Source organism: Mauremys mutica, chromosome 8 (genome assembly GCF_020497125.1).
Source record: "Mauremys mutica isolate MM-2020 ecotype Southern chromosome 8, ASM2049712v1, whole genome shotgun sequence".
NCBI lineage: Eukaryota > Metazoa > Chordata > Testudines > Geoemydidae > Mauremys > Mauremys mutica.
In genome coordinates this window covers 10,289,827-10,309,251 of record NC_059079.1, presented here as the reverse complement: position 1 = coordinate 10,309,251, position 19,425 = coordinate 10,289,827, and the positions used below count along the sequence as shown (strand labels likewise).

The 19,425-nt window shown below is 40.8% G+C and overlaps 1 protein-coding gene across 1 annotated transcript in view; it reads left to right on the top strand.

Annotated features, from left to right (window-relative positions):
- Positions 1 to 19,425, top strand: part of NRDC (nardilysin convertase) — a 43,799-nt gene that overhangs the window by 19,332 nt on the left and 5,042 nt on the right. Inside the window, exons 11-26 of the mRNA XM_045028843.1 lie at positions 291 to 368; positions 816 to 936; positions 1,020 to 1,078; positions 2,097 to 2,151; positions 2,989 to 3,093; positions 4,137 to 4,260; positions 4,844 to 4,930; positions 5,569 to 5,688; positions 8,216 to 8,267; positions 10,510 to 10,660; positions 12,865 to 12,992; positions 15,668 to 15,830; positions 17,373 to 17,404; positions 17,737 to 17,875; positions 18,475 to 18,522; positions 19,173 to 19,225. Coding sequence (XP_044884778.1) covers positions 291 to 368; positions 816 to 936; positions 1,020 to 1,078; positions 2,097 to 2,151; positions 2,989 to 3,093; positions 4,137 to 4,260; positions 4,844 to 4,930; positions 5,569 to 5,688; positions 8,216 to 8,267; positions 10,510 to 10,660; positions 12,865 to 12,992; positions 15,668 to 15,830; positions 17,373 to 17,404; positions 17,737 to 17,875; positions 18,475 to 18,522; positions 19,173 to 19,225 — 1,515 coding nt within the window. The remainder of the gene's footprint in view (positions 1 to 290; positions 369 to 815; positions 937 to 1,019; positions 1,079 to 2,096; positions 2,152 to 2,988; positions 3,094 to 4,136; positions 4,261 to 4,843; positions 4,931 to 5,568; positions 5,689 to 8,215; positions 8,268 to 10,509; positions 10,661 to 12,864; positions 12,993 to 15,667; positions 15,831 to 17,372; positions 17,405 to 17,736; positions 17,876 to 18,474; positions 18,523 to 19,172; positions 19,226 to 19,425) is intronic.

The window sequence follows — 19,425 nt, the reverse complement described above, 5'->3', positions numbered from 1 at the left end:
ACACTCTTAAACTGATTTACATCTGTTTTATATAGATTAAGTTTAAATTGATGATCAGTAAGGGAACTGTTAATCTCAACATCCCGCTTAATTTTCAGTTGAGTCACTATGTTCTATCTACCTAAATTCCACTTGTATTTTCAATTTGATATCTCTTTATAGAGATGCTGTTTAAAGATGACACTTGTCACGGGTGAATTGAGCCGTGTATAATGCAATTTGTTTAGTGACTTGGGATCTTCGCATAAAAGATGTTTTACCTCTTGTCATTGTAAACTTTTTTGTTTTAGGGTGAAGCCGCTTCACTATATCTCCTGGCTAGTGGGACATGAAGGCAAAGGCAGTGTTCTTTCCTTTCTTAGAAAAAAGTATGTATCGGAGTTCAATATAGTGTCCACTGTAATAAAGTGAAAAATAATATTCTAAAGTGAAAATATTTGGGAAAATTGATCTAAGATTAAGAGTCAAATTTTCTTGGTAATTCCCTTGCAAGTTTGTGGCAGCCATGTTACTTAGTTTAGGACACTCTGATAATTTACTTCCTCCTAGAAGTAAACTTACTTCCCCTTTTAGAATGTCCTATCTATCTTACTTTTTTTAAAAAATTTTATTTCTCAGAGCTTTGCATTATGTTTTGTGAATTGGTAGAAAGGTATCTTGTGGTAGTCTGTTTTGGTATCTCTTTGAAAGTCCTTCAGGTAGTCCTTTCGTTATGCAAGTCAGAAATAAGCTCAAATAAGTGTGCTGTAATTACAGCCATACTTCAGGATAGCTTTTAACTAGAATAATGGATACTGAGTTTAAATCTTCAATAGATTTTGGGCTCTGGCATTATATGGAGGAAATGGTGAGACAGGATTTGAACAGAACTCCACCTACTCTATCTTCAGCATTTCTGTGACTTTGACTGATGAAGGTTACAAGCACTTCTATGAGGTAAACCTTATTGCAACTTGGATTTCTGACCATTTTGGTATTTCCAAATGTCAAAAACTTTATCAGTTTGTCTTTGTCTTCAGGTTGCACATGTTGTATTTCAGTATCTGAAGATGTTGCAGCAAAGAGGGCCAGATAAAAGGTAACCATTTAAATCCTTTGTAGTGTATGTTTTTATCTTTTTACTTTTTTGATATTAGAACAGATGCAATGAATCAGTGGTGGAAAATAACTTATTAAAAAAAAGCCCCAGGAATTGTAGGTCACCATAAAAAGGCAATGTGACAAACAGCAGTGGAGTGGTAACTGTCACCCCCTGGGGTTTGCTGACTGCTCTTGTATGCTTTTAGCCAAAGGGCTAGTGTTCAGAGAGGACAATCTTATGTGCTCTTACCTTATGTTGTTTCCATGTGAATGATCCAAGTGCTCTGATTTTAGGGTTAGGAAAATAGCACCAGTTTAACTTAAACTGGTTTTTAAACCAATAGAGGTAAACTGGTGCTAGCTCCTGCTTATGGACACTTATTTCCGTTTAAGAGCAGTTTATTTTGGTTTAAGTTAAAGTTGTTACTAACAGACTTAAGGTAGACCAAGTAAGCCTGTTTTAAAGCGGAATAAGTATTCAGCATTTTGCATTCGTTAACTAAATTAGTTTAAAATAATACTGCAGTTAAACTGGTTAAATTCAGCATGTCCTTAGTGGAGGACAAAAAAGCAAGAAGTGGCGAATTCTGTCCTAGGGAATTGCGAAAGACATCCCTGAATGTCACATAGTAAGTTCAAGCATTTCTGAATTTGGTGTAGTAGTTGGAGCCTGAGACTAGAAGTCATGAGTTGTGGGTTCTGTGTTTGGTTCTTTCACTAACTTTCTGTCTGATCTTGACTATTTTGTGATTTGCTATCTCCATCTATAATAAGGGCATGATTATTTGCAGGAATAATAAGGGCCAACTGACAATGGTAAACTGCTTTTGAGATTCCCAGATAAAAGGAGTTGTATGTGTATTTCAATGCACATCTCACCAGGTCTCAGATGTATGAAGAATTATTGGAGAGAAACTAACTTCAGTTTCCACTATATCTTACTTAGAAATGGTGTTTCATTTGTGTCTTGGTAATAAATGTTGCAATGTAATGGGGAAACTTTTTTCCTCCTACAGAATTTGGGAAGAGATCCAGAAGATTGAAGCTAATGAATTTCATTACCAAGAACAGGTACTGGTTAATCTTCATCAGTTGCTTTCTGTGTGTAGCTTGTCTGTCAGAGGATTTGAAAATTCTGATCTCACAATACTTTGAAAACATAGATAAGATGAGGCAGAATGAGAATGTGTTAAACATAAGGAATTCATATTTTAGGTAGAGAAATGTTAGACTTGGACTTGTGAAATTGTCCTTAACAAAACCAAAACACAACTTGAATTTTTTGCATGTGGTGCTCTTCCAAAGGCCGTCATCCCTTTCTTCACGTTTTGATCTTCTTTGATCTTTTCCTTGCTTATTATGCTTATTCCTTGCTTATTATGGTCTGTTTGTCTTTATCTTCTGATTTATATTGTAAAATCCTTGCAGATGGAACCTTGTCTTATTTACCTGTAGGGTGGTATGAATGCATTTCTGAATTGTGGAGTGGAGTTAGGCTAAATAGATAAACTCACAGCTTCTGATTTCCTCTCGGGACTGGAGAGAAACTTGTTGTAGACTTCTCTGCATAAATCACGTGCTAAAGACCTTGTCCCAGGTTTGATTACCAGGTGGTACAATTGGCATTTGTAAAAAAACCAGGGACAGCTACTGTTTGTATATGCCAGTGGTTCTCAACCTGTTTACCATTGCGGGACGTGAACCCTCTAATGTTGCAGGGCTGAGGAGAAGTGGGTGTTTGAGTATCATGATTAAGGATTTGTTTATGAATTGCATTTAGGCTCAATAACCAAAACTAAAACTCAACAAGTGCAGCACACAATAAATTCTACTTAGTGTTTAAAAAAAAAAAAAAAGGTGAAAATTTCAGATGTCTGATGTGTGAAACACCATTTTACTTGTTTACAGACTGATCCAGTTGATTATGTGGAAAGCCTTTGTGAAAATATGCAGTTGTTTCAGAAAGAGGACTTTTTGACAGGAGACCAGCTTTTGTTTGAATACAAACCTGATGTAAGTAGCACTGTAGCTCTGAACATGTATATTTGAGGTGTACAAGTTTGGGACCTTCAGACATATTGGAATGGGTTTTCTAGATTACTTGCATCGCTTCTGTAATGAAGAAAAATTTAGAAAGCAGATTGCTTGGTTAAGGGCTTGGCTACACTTGCAAGTTGCAGTGCTGGTAGAGGCTTTCCAGCGCTGCAATTAGTAACCGTCCACACCTGCAAGGCACATCCAGCGCTGCAACTCCCTGGCTGCAGCGCTGGCTGTACACCTGGCCAGTTTGGGGTGTAGCGATTGCAGCGCTGGTGATCCAGCGCTGCTCATCAAGTGTGGACACACACCAGCGCTTTTATTGGCCTCCAGGGAATAAGGAGATATCCCAGAATGCTTTTAACTAAATTACTTCCTTTGTTTTGTTATGCAGCCTCTCTTTGTTTTGTTGTGAACTCCGATCGGAGCTCCGTTGAACTGCTTATCTAAAAAACAAACACTGATCACAGCAAACAGGAGCTATCTGTACCTGGCTGTGAACGATCAAATGAGAGGCAAGCAGTTTGCTTGACAGAGAAACAGCGTTGGATGCAGGCTGTTTGCAATTAAGACTAAGGGTTCGCGAACATTTTGTGATTTTTCAATCCAGGGAAGCTAACACACAGTGTTGGCTCCAAAAATCCACTCTCTCTATCTTCCCCGCTCCCTGTCACAATACACCACCCTCCACCCCCCTCTTTTGAAAAGCACATTGTTGCCACTTGAATGCTGGGATAGCTGCCCATAATGCAGCACTCCCAACAGCGCTGTAAATGCTGCAAATGTGGCCACACACCAGCGCTGGTAGCTGTGAGTGTGGCCACACACCAGCGCTGGCCCTGCACAGCTGCACGACCAGCGCTGTAACTCCCAGCGCTGCAACTTTCAAGTGTAGCCAAGCCCTAAGAGTAGATGTGTAATCTTTTGTCTTCTGGATTTTCAGAGTAATTTCAAATTTTACAGCTTGACAGACGCAGCTAAAGTTGCATTTGAACTCGGATATTGGTTTATCTTTGTAGGTCATTGCTGATGCCCTTAACCAGCTCTGCCCTCAGAGAGCCAACCTGTTTCTGCTGTCTGCTGCCAATGAAGGAAAATGTAACCTGAAGGAGAGATGGTTTGGGACACAGTACAGTGAGGAAGGTAAAATGACCCTTTTAAGTGTCTGAGGTCACAGAGCCTATTAAACAGGGTGGCAGTACAGCATGCAAGTACACAGGAGTGGGAGGATGACTTCTCAGCCGTGATCTTGACCTTATGATGAGTCAGTAGAGGCTTCGGTGCTTTGTCCTATTCAGTAGCTACTTTTTTCTGTCTGTAGCATTGGCTGAGTCCCCTTCTCTACACCTGATAGGCAGGTCCTTTTGTTACAGGGGCTTTTTTTGGGAGGTGGAGAGTCATGGTGAGTCTTCCAATTCCCCAAGTCAGTACTGAATAGAGATTAAAACTTACATAATGACGGCTAAGGCGATATGTTTTTGGTAACGTGATGCTAATGCGCACAGCCTTGTGTTTAAAGAATGACGATTTGTTTATAAGTTTGCTTAAAGTGAGGTTTGAGCAGAGGCTTAAGTGGAGGCTGGGAAGGTGAGCCAGATGGCATCAGGAAAGGAGGCCCAGTCTTTGTGCAGACAGGCATGGAGACAAACCTCTAAAGGAAAGAATTATTATGTGAAGGGTCTGCAGCTAGATAGCTGATCTGCTTTTAATTTAATGTTTTTCACAGATATTGACAAATACTGGAGTGACTTATGGGCCAGTGACTTTCAGTTAAATGAGGACTTGCACCTACCTGAAGAAAATAAATATATAGGTGAGTGAGACACTAGTATCTAGTGGACTCTGTCACTTTTCTCTTTCCTGACGTTCCCTTTGAGGATAGGGGTTTTCCTAGGACATGGTCTTTGTTTTCCTTTTTTATGAATGTTTAATTTTTAAATAAACTGTTTCCACTAGAATAGAGAGAAAATATGGAAACATTTGTTTCTGAATTTTTATTACAGACTTTTATGATTTTAAATTTTTGGCCAAATTTGACCTGACAATGCCTCTTTAAAATACTCCTTAGTACAAGGACCAGGTAACCAAGCAGAGCAGCCATAGTGCACTCATGAATTGCTTGCATGTAGCTATAAACAATGGTACCTGGATTACTGAGAGAGCAATGTTAGGTTATTCCCTGCTCTTCTGGGGGGAAACACAGACCCTTAAATAGCATCTGGATCTGTTAATAGAAGCAAAAAACCCCAAAAAATTCTCTTGAACAGGCTATAAAAGGCCGCCTCTCTTTACAGTACCCATCCATACTTCACCAAAGGGAAGTGTGCAACTGAATGTACTAGAGTGACATCAGAGAGGAGAGCAGCCTGCTTACAGTTTGAAACCTGCACACTTGTGTTAATGGCTGTGGAATTGAGATACAGTAACCCACATATTCTGTTTCTACATTAGCCACTGACTTTGCTCTGAAAGCACCTGATTGCCCAGAGTCGGAATATCCTGTCAAAATACTAAGCACACAACAAGGCTGTCTGTGGTACAGGAAGGATGACAAATTCAAAATTCCCAAAGGTAATGCCTATTAACTGATATATTACACACAATGTGCAAAGCAAAACTTTTCATATGCAATAGTAGGCATCTAAAATAGTTCTAGAAATTTATTTAGAGTTAGGACTTGTAGCTTCATTTTTCAAATAGCACTGAGCATCACTCCAGTTGCCATTGCACTTATAAGCCCTCTTTTTTTGTGTTTAGCTCCTTGTTTAGGTGGCTTCTGGTTGGAGCTTGGTGTTCAGATTTTTGGCTAGGGAGTTATAATCCTGCACTACATAGTTCTTCCTTCTCCCCTCCCCCCCAGCTAGTCGTCGTTCAAAAATTTTGCTTCTGCTCCTCTTCCCTGCCATTCCTAATTTCAGTTGGTGGTGCTGTCTGGGGTTTAGAATGTGAAATCTTCAGGACATCCATTCCTCGTTTGGACTGTTTCATTGGATTTTGCCTGACTATTGTTTATAAGCCTGCTTGAAGTGATGATGATAAATTCTAGGTGTCGCTTGCATTTGGCCTAGTAATTGTGGCAGTCCCTAGAGGCCCTACTCAAAGTGACTGGGTTCCATTGTGTGAGGCACTACACGTACGTATCCGCACACCCCAAAAAGACAGTTCCAGCCCAAGAGTTCACAGTTGAGGTAACTGATTCAAGTGTGACTTGCAGGCAGCATGTGGTCTCCTTAGACCCTTAATTTTTGTTCATGTGCCGGAAATTTTCTCCCTGTCTGCTATCACTGGTGCATTAAAATATTGTATAATTTCTGTTTCATTAATCTCTATTCTGCACTACTTAAACACCTAAAAGATTAACATAATATTTTAATGTCCCAAAGGCAAAGATTCAACATCTTTCAAAACCAAAAAGACACAATTTCATGCACATCCTGTCTATGGAGAACTGTCTAGCACAGCAGTTTTTACTAACTGGAATACCAGACCATGTTGTCTGGGGGCTTTCTTTAGGGCTACCAATAGGATGATTCATGAACACTACTTTTATCCTTTTTTAAAAAAAACAAACAAAAAAAAAAACTTTTTTGCTTAGAGCTAAACAGCTCTAAAGGCCAATGCTGGAGCCATGTTTTGAGAATCCCTAAAGACTCGGTAAAGTATATTTCAGGACTAGACACCAAGAGGTCTGAGTGCTATTGCTGGTGCTGGCAAAGCACCTAATCTCTTCAGGTCTCATTTCACCATATATAAAATGTAGGTTAGTATCATTTACGTTTTACATATGGTGAAATGAGACACCACTTCACAAGATTGAGTGGACCCCATTCGTGTTCGTAAAGAGCTTTGACATTGTTGAATGGTTAGTGCTGTAGAAGTGTAGATTATTGTTTAATATACCTCTAATACAGTGAGAACCATGAAAACAAATACTTATTTACTACTCAGTGGCACTATAGCTGATGTATAGGGTTGGAAGGATTAGATTTTTAGCAATAAATATTGATTTCACTGTACAAACAGACAAAAAATATTTCCATCAATGATAATTGAAATTTACTGATAGGCAAAGTAAGAAAAATGCTGGGATATTTACTTTATATATTTTGACATGTGACATTGACAATTTGTATTTTAATGGTTTATAAAGCTTATCTTTTTGAATCTCAGCGACTACTGTCATTAAATTGTCTCCTCTCCCTTATCTGACCCCCTTCTAATTACCTGTAACAGTGAACATTTAAATTGATTAAAAAAAATGCTTAAAAATAAACGTCAATATTATTCATCTATTTTTTTAATCAAGTTTTGCCAAGCATACTATAATCTGATAGTTATTTCCCATTCTAAGTACTGGGAAATGCTGCAGTATTTCCATTACCACTATTTAATAACTGCTTGACAAATGGTGACTTCTTTTGAAGGTGTAACTGAGGGCAGAATTTTGCAGACAGAATATCCTGCTCTGGAAAGGAATCCACTTTGACTTTGTGGGCTTGGTGGTTACAAGAACCTTACGTTTTTCCCTTTAAACTGAGAAAATGTGATCTGGAATCCATTGAGACTCCATAAATGCAGAAACAGTGTTGCCATTTTTGAGTTGTGTTTTCAAGCAGGATGGCATTTCAGTTTTCAGTGGGTGATGCTCTTTTAGGGTTTGTATATTTTTAGAAATTATTGTTTTACAACCTTTACATTGCTTTAAATAAAAGCATAACATTAATTTTTTGCAAATATAATCCAAATGCATAAAGATAAGGTCTCTGCCTCAGTCAGTTTACAATCTGATTATGTATTGTCTGTTATCAAACAAAATATGCCTCTTTTACTATGCCTCCCATAGTATAAATGCCCCCCCCCCCCAAAGTTCAATTGTTACCCAGTATTTTGCAATGAAGGTTTAAAGGGTAGGTGGGGACGGAAGGGAACTACTTCAGTGATTCAACACAGATAAAAATGTTCCATCTGAACAAACATTTACACGTGGGGCTCAAATAAAATAACTGACAGGAAACAGCAAATGGGGTGAAGGAAAAAGCAATTAATGTTTAAAGTTGCTGTGTTCTGTAGTTGCTCATTTGTTTTGTTTTTTTTCCAGCTTATATACGTTTCCATCTGATATCTCCATTGATACAGCAGTCTGCAGAGAAGTAAGAATTTACCTTTCTCATGCTTACCTTGCAGAGCAGTTAAAATTACTATACAGGGTTAAAAACAAACCCCACCCCCACCCCACCTCCATTAACTTGAAGTTAGAACATCATAATTGGGTTTCCTCTTTCACATTCTTTACAGTCCAGTAGTTTTGGGGGAAGGGGAGAAGTGTTTGTGTAGGAGAAGGGAAGTATATAAGACTTTGGTTCAGTTTTCCCATGGTGAAGGGCAGGCAAAATGAAAGTGACACAATAGTACAGTAACTCCTCGCTTAACATTGTAGTTCTGGTCCTGAAAAATGCTACTTTAAGCAAAACAATGTTAAGCAAATCCAATTTCTCAGTAAGAATTAATGTAGATGGTGCGGAGGTTCCAGGGAAATTTTTTTTGCCAGACAAGACTATATTTTTTTTATATACACACAGTAAAAGTTTTAAACAAACAATTTAATACTCTACACAGCAATGATGATTGTGAAGTTGGTTGAGGTGGTGAAGTCAGAGGGTGGGATATTTCCCAGGGAATGCCTTACTGCTAAATGATCTAGCACTTGGCTGAGCCCTCAAGGGTTAACACACGGTTGTTAATGTAGCCTCGCACTACAGGGCAGCGGGAATGGAGGGAGGAGAGACAGACACACTGTGTGTGTGTGTGTGTGTGTGTGTGTGTGAGAGACCGACACAACTGTGTGAGAGAGACGCGCATTGCCCCTTAAAGTACGCTGACTGCACTCTAAGTACATTGCCTTTTTAAGTAGATCAACGAGTTGAGACAACAGCTGCTGCCAGTAAGCTCCCTCAGTCTTGAGCCCTGTCGTGTGTGTGTCCCCACCCTCCTGCTCTATGGAGATGGGTTAAAGGAGCAGGGGGAGAGGGACACCCTGACCTTAGCACCCCATTTCTCTTCCCCCTCATCCTCCTTGCACAGCAAGCAGGAGGTTCCCGGGAGCAGCTCCAAGGCAGAGCGCAGGAGCAGCACATGGCAGTGGGGGGAGGGACAGCGGAACTGGCTGGCAATTGATAGCCTGCTGGGCGGCGGCTGCACAGGGAATTTAGGGGAGCGGGGAGCTGATAGGGGGGCTGTCGGTTCACCCTGGTTCCAAGCCTCCACCAGCTAGCTCCAATGGGCTGCTCTTTCTGCAAGCAGTGGACAAACCAGGCAGTTGCCAAACAATGTTACAAGGGAGCATTGCACAACTTTAAAGGAGCATGTTCTCTAATCATCAGCAATGTAACAACAAAACAATGTTAACCAGGATGATATAAGTGAGGAGTTACTGTAGCAGTGCATCTGCTAGAACAGAATGTTTGTTTCTGCGAAGGTTTTGTGATGAAGAGTTGCCTGTTGTAGACACTATAGCCAACAACTTGGGGAAAAATGTGTAGGTGAAGGGGAAAGCGATTGGATTACACTTCAGCATATGCACCTCGTCCTCCCATTCTTGGCACCCCTACTAGCCCGAGATCCGACTGTCAGTTGTAACAAACAGTATAGTGACTTATCATAAGACCACTAAGGAGATGCAAGGGAGGAATGGGTTTTTTATGTATCTTTGTAAAACTATTTTTTTGCACGCTTTACTAGAGAAAGTATTGGTCTGAACTTTTAACCAGAAGCAGTTCGTTCTAATTCTTTATGGCACTTAGAATTTTTAACTGGCTAAAAAGGACTTAAAGTAATATCTTTTTATACCTATTAAATCCTAATCATAGCAACTTCCACTTCAAATAAAGCTGGCTCTCTCAAATTCCTTTAGCATATTTTCTGTATTAACACCCCAATATTCAACAAATGCACTTTACTATGAGCTGATTTTACTTGAAATATACATTCTTTATTCTAGTTGGATTTTAAACCACATATAGCAGAGGAATGGGGTTGCTTGTGTATTATCCTGATGTGCCTTGTAAAGTGAATAACTTCTCCTTTTTCATCTGATGCAAAAGTACTTTAATGCCAAAATAACCTCTAGATAGCCCTGGGTTTTTTTGAATAGAGAGAGAAATTCACAGCCCTATGTTTGTAGACTTCTACGTTGCCCAGGACTAAATTTCTTGCAGAATACAAGTCCATTTTTTTAAATTGGGTTTTGTGATTGAAGTCTTAAATGTCTTTAGCTAGCTAGTGAAATATTTCTTTAGGACACTTTGGTGTATACTCTCAGAACCACTGACTTTTTATGGTGGTTTGTGTTTCTCTTCCTTTTTGGTTCCCACTTTTACCCCTTTCTCCATGCAGTGTGGTGCTTTTTGATACTTTTGTAAACATCCTCACCCACAACCTTGCGGAACCAGCATACGAAGCTGATGTTGCTCAACTGGAATACAAACTGGTAGCTGGAGAGCATGGTTTGGTCATTCGAGTGAAAGGCTTCAATCATAAACTACCAGTGAGTACTAGCAGTATGTTTTCTCTACTATGAGTCAACCAGACATTTGCTGGGTATCATTTTCTAAACTATTCACAGCTCTGTCTTTAAATATTGGTGTCTATTAGTGGTCTTTCAACCCATTAATGGTTTTGTGTACAGTTAAAAAAAAAATCAATCTTCCTGCTGAGATGCTCATAAATCTGCAAGAGCAGAGAGTGTGTGTAAGTTTCCAGGTCAGCAGGAAGGCATAGTGACAGGGATTGATGCTGGTGGGAGTGCAGTGGGGAGTCATGCCCAGCACGAAATGCAGGAGATGTTCAAGAAAGCTGGGTGTGGAACAGTGTTCCAGAGGTGATCAGATGAATTCAGTCTGGCCATCTTCAGGGATAACTGCAAAATACATTCCTATTTGATTGTTGTTCTAGTTATGGAGGAAGAAACTTTCTCAAAATCAACTGACTCCTCTTATTCCTCGTCCCAAAACCAAAAAACCCCCCACCATAAAATGCCATATCCCAAACAAAGTTTTTGATAAAAGGAGAAGCGCTAGAGACTTGTGAAGTCCAGTAGGGACTTTGAGATTGTTAGTTTATTTTAAATAGAAGGCACTCGGTTATTATGGTGATGGATGGCAATACAATAACCTAAAACAGATACCATGTCTGTTAACACACTGCCCTTCGTCCTCTCTCTCCACCCAAAATGACTATTTTTAGTAAGGAAGGTTTCCTAGTCTCACATGTTCAACTGTATTTCCTGTGTCTCAAATGACCACCTAGTAATCTTCTTGTTGGGATGTTTTCACTGAGAAATGCCCAGCACTATTCAGTTGTGGATATTGAAGCAGCTGCAGATATTTCTAAATAAACCTTTGAACATTGCTTTCCAATATGCACTTCACTTTGACAGTAACCTTATCTACTGCTGACTTCCACTATAAAATACAGTTTTCAAAATCTCTCCTTTTGGACAGCAGTTTTCCATGCTTTTGTGGATTTATTTAAAGTGAGAAAAAATTGGTATGCAGGGGGGGGGAGGGTTAGGCATAGGACAATACAGAAAAAGTCTTTTTTTTTTCTGTTTAAATTATTATTTACACTTGCTCATCTGTAAGCCAGAAATAGTTGAACAAAACAGACTTACTTATTGCGTACTGGCTCGTTATCTGTGAGAATAGTATTCTAGATACATTTGCAGCAGAAGGTAGAATTAAGATAAAACTAAGCAATTACAAACCACTTCTGGCCGTGCTTGGTTGGGATCTGATTTTATTAGAGGTTAACAAATTCTTACCCCACACCACCCTCCTTCCCCCCCGCTGCTGGCTTACTTAGGACATGGCAGCCTCAAATGGAGGCTGATGAGGGAGAGTAAGGGCTTATCTGCACTACCACTTTTACTGGATCAAGGGACTTGGTTACAACACTGTTAAAACTTGTAGGTTAGACTTAACAAGGTGAAAGCCTTGGACAGTTCAAATTGCAACTGGGTCCTTTGACTTGATTACAGTTGTATATATGGGGCCAAAGTGTATCCTTTGAAATATACACAGTAAAATCTTCTTCAACATGAGGGAGAAGAAAAACCATGGGTGTAGAGAGAATTGAGGCTCTGATCTGTACTACGTTCTGCAATTTTTTATGCATTCTCAGCTTCCGTTAATATACATCATTTTAAAAATGCTCCCCTCCCATCCCCCTGCCATTGAGGAGATACAGTAGTCAAAATAAACAAATATTCTGCTTTATTAAAGGAGACCAGCAAAGGAGGGTTAATAGATTTGTGCATGCAACAGGATGTGTTTGTGCTTGTCCTTTATTTTAGAAGTATCAGGAATACTGAGTCTTGTCCTCCCTGTATTTGGGGGGACTCCTGGGAGGATCAGAGAACTGGAATGGAGGCTTTTGCAGCCCTCCATTGAAGAGGCCTGGTTGTTGAATCTTTCACAAGAAGAGATTTTTTTTTCTTCCAACTGTTAAAAATGCTTAATCAAAACAGACCCTGGAGATTTAAACAGTCTGACTGAATTCTCTTTCCCTTCTGACTTGCTCGGGTATTTTGTGATGTCATCCTACTAATTCTATATTTGTCCAAAAAATAGAGAAGGTTCTGACTTTCTAATATAGAAAACAAGTCTAGAATTCACATTCATCCTCTTCAGCAAATAATGTTCTCCTATTTTGGTAAAAATAGCTTAGAAAACATTTTATTTTTCTTTCCAGCTGCTGTTTCAGCTCATCATTGACCACTTGTCTGACTTCAGTTTTACTCCAGCAGTTTTTGAGATGATAACAGAGCAGCTAAAAAAGACCTATTTTAACATTCTCATCAAACCGGAGACCCTGGCCAAGTGAGTGTCTGTGGGGAGATTAAATGTGGATGGGCTTTCTCTGGTTTAGGTGGGATATGGGTAGAGTGGAGTTTTCTCTGCTTTAATTATGTTGTCATGCAGCTGCAGGAGTTCCCTGTTACAAGGATAAATTATTGTACAGTATTCTGCATGGTCAGTGAATAAAATTAATCTTGGCGTCCTCAAGAATAGAGCACAGAACTTTCTGCTTTATGATAAGTGCTGGTGCAGCTGATTACATAACAAAGCAGAGGTATTTTTTCATTCATATAAGGGAGTGTGTATTGAATAATTTACAAACCAACAAAAATCAGGGTTAAACTGTCATGCTATCTAATAATCAAGAGGATGGCTTGAGTGGAGGAGAGATGTAATTTGAGACCAATAGAATCAGGCCAATCAGAGCTAATTTTACATACTAATATTAAAGGATCCCTTTCCTGGGGTTTGGCTTTATTAATTAAAGGAATTAGTAATAAGAGGGCTCAGTCCATGCCCTTGGTCTGCTCTTGGACCGAAGAACCCCGTGTCAGTACAGCTCAGTGCAGAAGCCTGCCTCTTCCCTCTGTTCCTTCCAGCTTGATGTTGCTGGCTGATGGAAGGTGGGGGCGGGGTTGGCTTCAGCCCTTTTTGGCAGGACCCTGTAATAACCGTCTTGTCCTGATTCAGTGTGAGGCTTGCCAGCCCTATCACATTGGATGCTCTTTAATAAATGAAGATGTTTCTTTATTTTTTTTTTCCCATACAGCTAATTTTATGGCATAACATAACTATCACAGGCTAAAGCCTGAGCCTGGCAGGCTAAACAGCAATGAAACAGTCCTGTAGCCTGATCCCTGTGAGCCCAAGTTGGCTGGCACAGGCCAGCTGCGAGTTATCTAGTTGCTGTGTAGACATACCTAGCTTGTCACAGCTAAATAAAAGGTCTAACAGATAGAATATGTGCCAACTACTTATGCTAAACTAAGCTGAAGTGCGCTGTTAACACTCAGATAGTCATAGGACAAAAATGGGACGGGGGGGGAGTCAGTGGGTTACAGATTGTTAAGCCATAAATCCAGTGTCTTTATTAAGACCATGATTTTTAATGTCTAGCAAAATTATGAATTTAAGTTCCCAGGCTTGTCTTTTGAAAGTGCTGTGCAGGTTTTCTTTGAGGGTGAGAACAGATAAGTTAAACTATTTCTAAGGCAGCAGTTCTCAAATTACAGGTCAGGACCCCAAAGTGGATCACGATCCTATTTTAATGGGGTCGTGAAGGCTGACATTAGACTTGCTGGGGCCCAGGGCTAAAGCTGAAGCCTGAGTGCTTTAACCCTGGTGTCAGGGCTCACGCTTCTGCTTCGGCCCTGGGTGGTGAGTGGCAGGGCTCAGGTTGTTGTCAGAAGTGGGGTCGCAGTGCATTGAAGTTTGAGAATCCCTGCATTAAGGTGTATATCCCAGATTTTCTCCTTGGACCGTATTCTGGGATATCTCAGTGCCTGGCTGTATATAACAGACTTCTTGATGTGTTTGGGGTGGTTACTGGATCTGTGAAGGTAGATGTGGTGATTTGTGGGTTTCTTGTAGATTTTTGTCTATAGGTTTCCATTGTTGAAGTTGATGCTAGTGTAGGAATGTTCCAGAGAGAGTTTAATGGACAGATGGTGGTAGTTAAAGTGGTGGTGTAAATTTGTGAGGGAGTTTGCTGTCTGTGTGGAGAACGAAATTTCATTGTGTGTATCAGGTATATCATTGGTTTTGTGGGTTGTCCCCAAAAATTCTTCAATCTATAATCCACTTTTGGTCCTGTGACTACAGGGGTGTTAACGGGCCACTTGACCTTGAATGTTCCCTTAGAATATGTGCTAACTACTTATGCTAAACCAGTGGTTCTGAAACTTTTGTACTGGTGACCCCTTTCACGTAGCAAGCCTCTGAGTGCAACCCCCCCTTATAAATATTGGGGTTTAGGGTGGAGGCTGACCTCCCATGTAATAACCTCGTGACCGACCCCCTGAGGGATCCTGACCCCCAGTTTAAGAACCCCTGTGCTAAACTATCTGTTAGACCTTGTATGAAGCTGTGTCACTCTGAGTACCTTTCTCAGACCTGAGGAAGAGCTCTGTAGCTTGAAGGCTTTTCTCTCTCTGTTGGTCCAATAAAAGATATTACCTCACCCACCATGTCTCTCTAATATCCTGAGACTGACACGAAGAAAACAACAACAACACTGCATACTACTTTTATTTAATAGCCTATATTACCACATGCAGTTTTGCTTCTGACAGATCATGTTGTGAACCACTTAGAGCTGTTTGAGTAACATGTTAAAATTCCTGCAGTGGGGAAAAAAACAGACGTATATCAGTGAGCTAGAGAAGCAAAGGTAGTCGGCACATCACAACACACCCCAACAAAAGCTGTTTAAAGAGATTACTGTGGGAAGCAGGCTTTACGTCTTTTCCCCAAGGACAGCCCAAAGCAGTTGGGCTGCAGAGATCCCAGGTTACCTGAGGCATTCTGAAGCTGAAGCAGTGCTGAAGTCCCAGGGCAGACTGATCAGTACTTGATATTTCCAGTTAGGATTAGCTGAAATATTGCTTGTCAGAGATCTTGGGTTTAAGAAGTTAAGGGTTATAAATCACTGGTGGGTAACCTATTTTGAATTAAATAACTTTTTTCTCTTGTTACAGAAATGTGCGTCTTTTAATTTTGGAGCATGGCAGATGGTCGATGATAGATAAATATGAGACATTAATGAAGGGCCTTTCCATCGAGTCTCTCTCATCCTTTGTTAAGACTTTCAAATCTCAGCTCTATGTAGAGGGTCTTGTACAAGGAAACTTCACAAGCAGAGTGAGTACCAACTTCTGCAGCTGAAGCATAAATTCTTGAATGTAGAAAGTGATTAAACACAGTTGGCACAAACCCTGTTTCACCAGCCTATGGCTTTGTCTGTACAGGCAGTTTTGGGGATATCTCACGTAGGTGCAGCTCCCCTGTTAACACCATGGGACAGCTAGTGTAGAACTGGCCACTGGTGATTTTATCCCTGTGTTGTCTAAATTAGTCATTTTTTTTAACTCCAGGTATCAATGACATGGTGTTTTAAACACTTCAGTGCTGGTGCACCTGTGGAAGAGTTCCCTAGAGCTGTCAGTGCAGATACAACCTGTGTGTGACAGGATGTCATACTGTGTCTCTAGGGCCCAATACTATTGTTACTCTCTCACAACTGCTATTGAAGTCCAGTGAGGACTGTCTGATCCAGCCATAGGCCTGACCTAGTCTGATGGGCTTTTTAAAACTTGGATACAGCAGGGTTTGTCCCCATCCATGCAGTGTCACACACGGGTGGCCACTGAGGAACAAACTTGCAGCCTTCATTTTGTACCCATCAGTTTATCTGTAGTCTGTTGAGCCTTTTGGGGAAACTCACTAGTGTATTGGTGGGGATTGGGGATCCAAACATAGCCATGTGGGCTGATGGATTGTAGGGGAAGCTGAGGTTTAACCATGGTTCTTACGGAGTCTCTGTTCACACTGTATTTTGCGCTAAGTGTAATTTGTGCTGTAGTTTGAGTTAAAGAACTGTTAGGACCCTGGATGCCCTGCAGTCACACAGTGAGCCCTGGTCTACACAGGGGGCGGGGAATCGATCTAAATTATGCAACTTCAGCTACGTTATTCACGTAGCTGAAGTTGATGTACTCAGATCGACTTACCGTGGTGTCTTCGCTGCGGTGAGTCGACTGCTGCCGCTCCCCCGTTCACTCTGCTTGCGCCTCTCGCAGTGCTGGAGTACAGGAGTCGATGGGAGAGGGCTCTGGGGTCGATTTATCGTGTCTAGACTAGATGTGATAAATCGATCCCTGCTGGATCGATTGCTGCCCACTGATCTGGCAGGTAGTGTAGACATACCCTGAGGTCCTGCAGCACTTACCATACGCTCTGCTGTTTCTCTCTTGTTTGCTGGCACTGCCTCAGCAGGTGCCCAAGCTGCTTCTACATAGCATTCCCACTTACCTAGTACTACTTCTGTGAACATCTGTTAGCAGATTCTCCAAGACATTTCTCACATTTAGTTTCCTCTTTTCTGGCTTCCACATTGCCCTGAGAGGCAACAAACTTCCAAGGAAGAGACTGGATTGGAGATGTCTGTTTCCTTCCACAATGTAACACAGATCACGTTGTACTGTCACGTTGTAGGGAAGGAAGTGACTTGTGCTGTTAACCTCTGGCCAAAATGCTGTAATGTGTGGCAAGGCTGGGAAGGATTGGACAGTTCTGTGTTCACTGGTTCTTTTCTGGATGACTGTAGTATATATTGGGGCTGATACCTAAAGGGCTAATAATTCCATTCTCCAGAGTAAAACTGTTTTTGTTTTTCTCTCTTAGGAATCAAAGGATTTTCTGAATTATGTTGTTCAGTGAGTATTTCTCTTTAACTCTCTCACCTTTTACAAGTGGGAGCTATAAGTATATTACAAAGCTATGAACCTGGGTTAACTTTTGGTGGTGGTGGGGCTGGGAAAGAATGTTGGAAATAGTTGGAATTTCCTTTTTTTCAGAAAAATGTAACTGTATTGTCACTATTTTCCAGAAATCTGGTTTTGATCAGTTTTGATGGCAGTTAGAGGTGGTTATAATTTGTGGGAGCGGGAGGGGATTGATGCTAATTTGACTTGAGGCATCTGGAATATGAACATTGGTTTAAGGAGTGGGAAGGTATTTGATGCTTTGCTGTTTGGACTCTCTTTAGAAAGCTGCAGTTCTTTCCCCTACCGCACCTGTGTCCTGTTCAATTTCGGGTGGTAGACCTGCCAAACACACACCTACTGTGCAAGGTGAAAGCCCTTAACAAAAGTGATGCCAACTCTGAAGTGACAGTGTATTATCAGGTAATGTGCTAAGCATTTGAGTATACTAATATAGTTTCCTTTTGGGAACTGCTGCTACTTGTTATGCTGATGGCTTTCCTAATCCAGACTGCACAACAATTCTCCAACCATTATTTTCTAGAATATGTTCTGAATTCTAGCAAGCCCATAAACAGAATCCCCATGAGCAAGACCCAAGTTACTAAAACCTTCTTAATGAAGTTATAGTCTGTATAATTTTGTGTGAGTTCTAGATTTATTATGCCTTGTGCAGGCATATTCCATGCTCTTCCATCTTGATATTGCCTTCCTTCCCGCTTGTGCCTGCTGCTGCCTGCCTGTTCTTTGATTACCTTGAAATTGCCTTTTCACCCACAGAGTGATCATTGTCCCATGATTGTGCCGCAGACCCTTGTCTTTTGCTCAGGAGGCTGTTTTGAGCACACATCAGAGGCCAGAAAGTCTGGATTTTTTGTTGCAAATTGCAATGTGTGCTTAGTGCTGAAATCCATCCTGAATTGTTTTTCTCTTAATGAGGCCATTCTAGTGACTTGGACCCATAGCTCTTCTCTTTCCATGAGAAACTCTAAAGTGTTTTCAATTAATGTTTTTTCTTTTAGTCTGGGGCTAGGAGTTTACGAGAATACACCCTTATGGAGCTGCTTGTGGTAAGTTTTTGCTCCTTTCCTAACAAATCTTGAGTGCTTATTAACATGCACCCTGAGAAGCGACACTTCTGTCCTGCCCCTGACATTGTTTTGCTGTCAATACAATGCTACAGATGAAAATGAAACACAGGTGACACATACATGCCTGTGATCTGCTCTAATTAGCCTTTTAGTTCCCTTCTGGATTTTGGGGTGTGTCAGTGTTTTACACTGGTACCAGGACAGCCCAAATGAGCCATTTCATTCCTCTCTGGGATGTGGGGAAATTGAGGCTTTAGGGCTTGTCTTCAGATTACAGTACAGCAGTGGCACAGTTGTAGCGTTTTAGTGAAAATGCTACTATGCCAATGGGAGATCTTCTCCTGTCAGCGTAGTTAATCCACCTCCCCAAAAAAGGGTAGCTATGTCAACAGAAGCAGCTGACCAGTTGACATAGTCCTGTCTATACTGGAGTTAAATCAGTATAACTACCTTGCTCAGTGGTGTGGCTATTCAGTTGTACCAATGTAAGTTTGTAGTATAGACCTGGCCTTAGTGTCTTTCCACTGTTTGTTTCTTGTTTTGATCTTTGCTCATACTTTTGTACCAAGCCTAAACCAAAGCTGCTGTAAGCAGCAATGCCTTCTGACTGAACTCATGCTGTATTTCAGATGCACATGGAGGAGCCTTGCTTTGACTTCCTGCGAACCAAGCAAACCCTTGGGTAAGTTAGCTGTATTGGGGTATTGCTCCTGTTCAGCTTCTTTATCGTACTTGAGTCCCAAGTGTACTAAAACTCCATACTGCATGGTGGCTAACTCCTGCCATAGAGTGGCTGAAACTACAGTGTAACATACCATGACCAAAACCAGCAGCGTTTTTTGACACCATCTTTAACTTAATTGCTTTGGTGCCCTTTGAAAA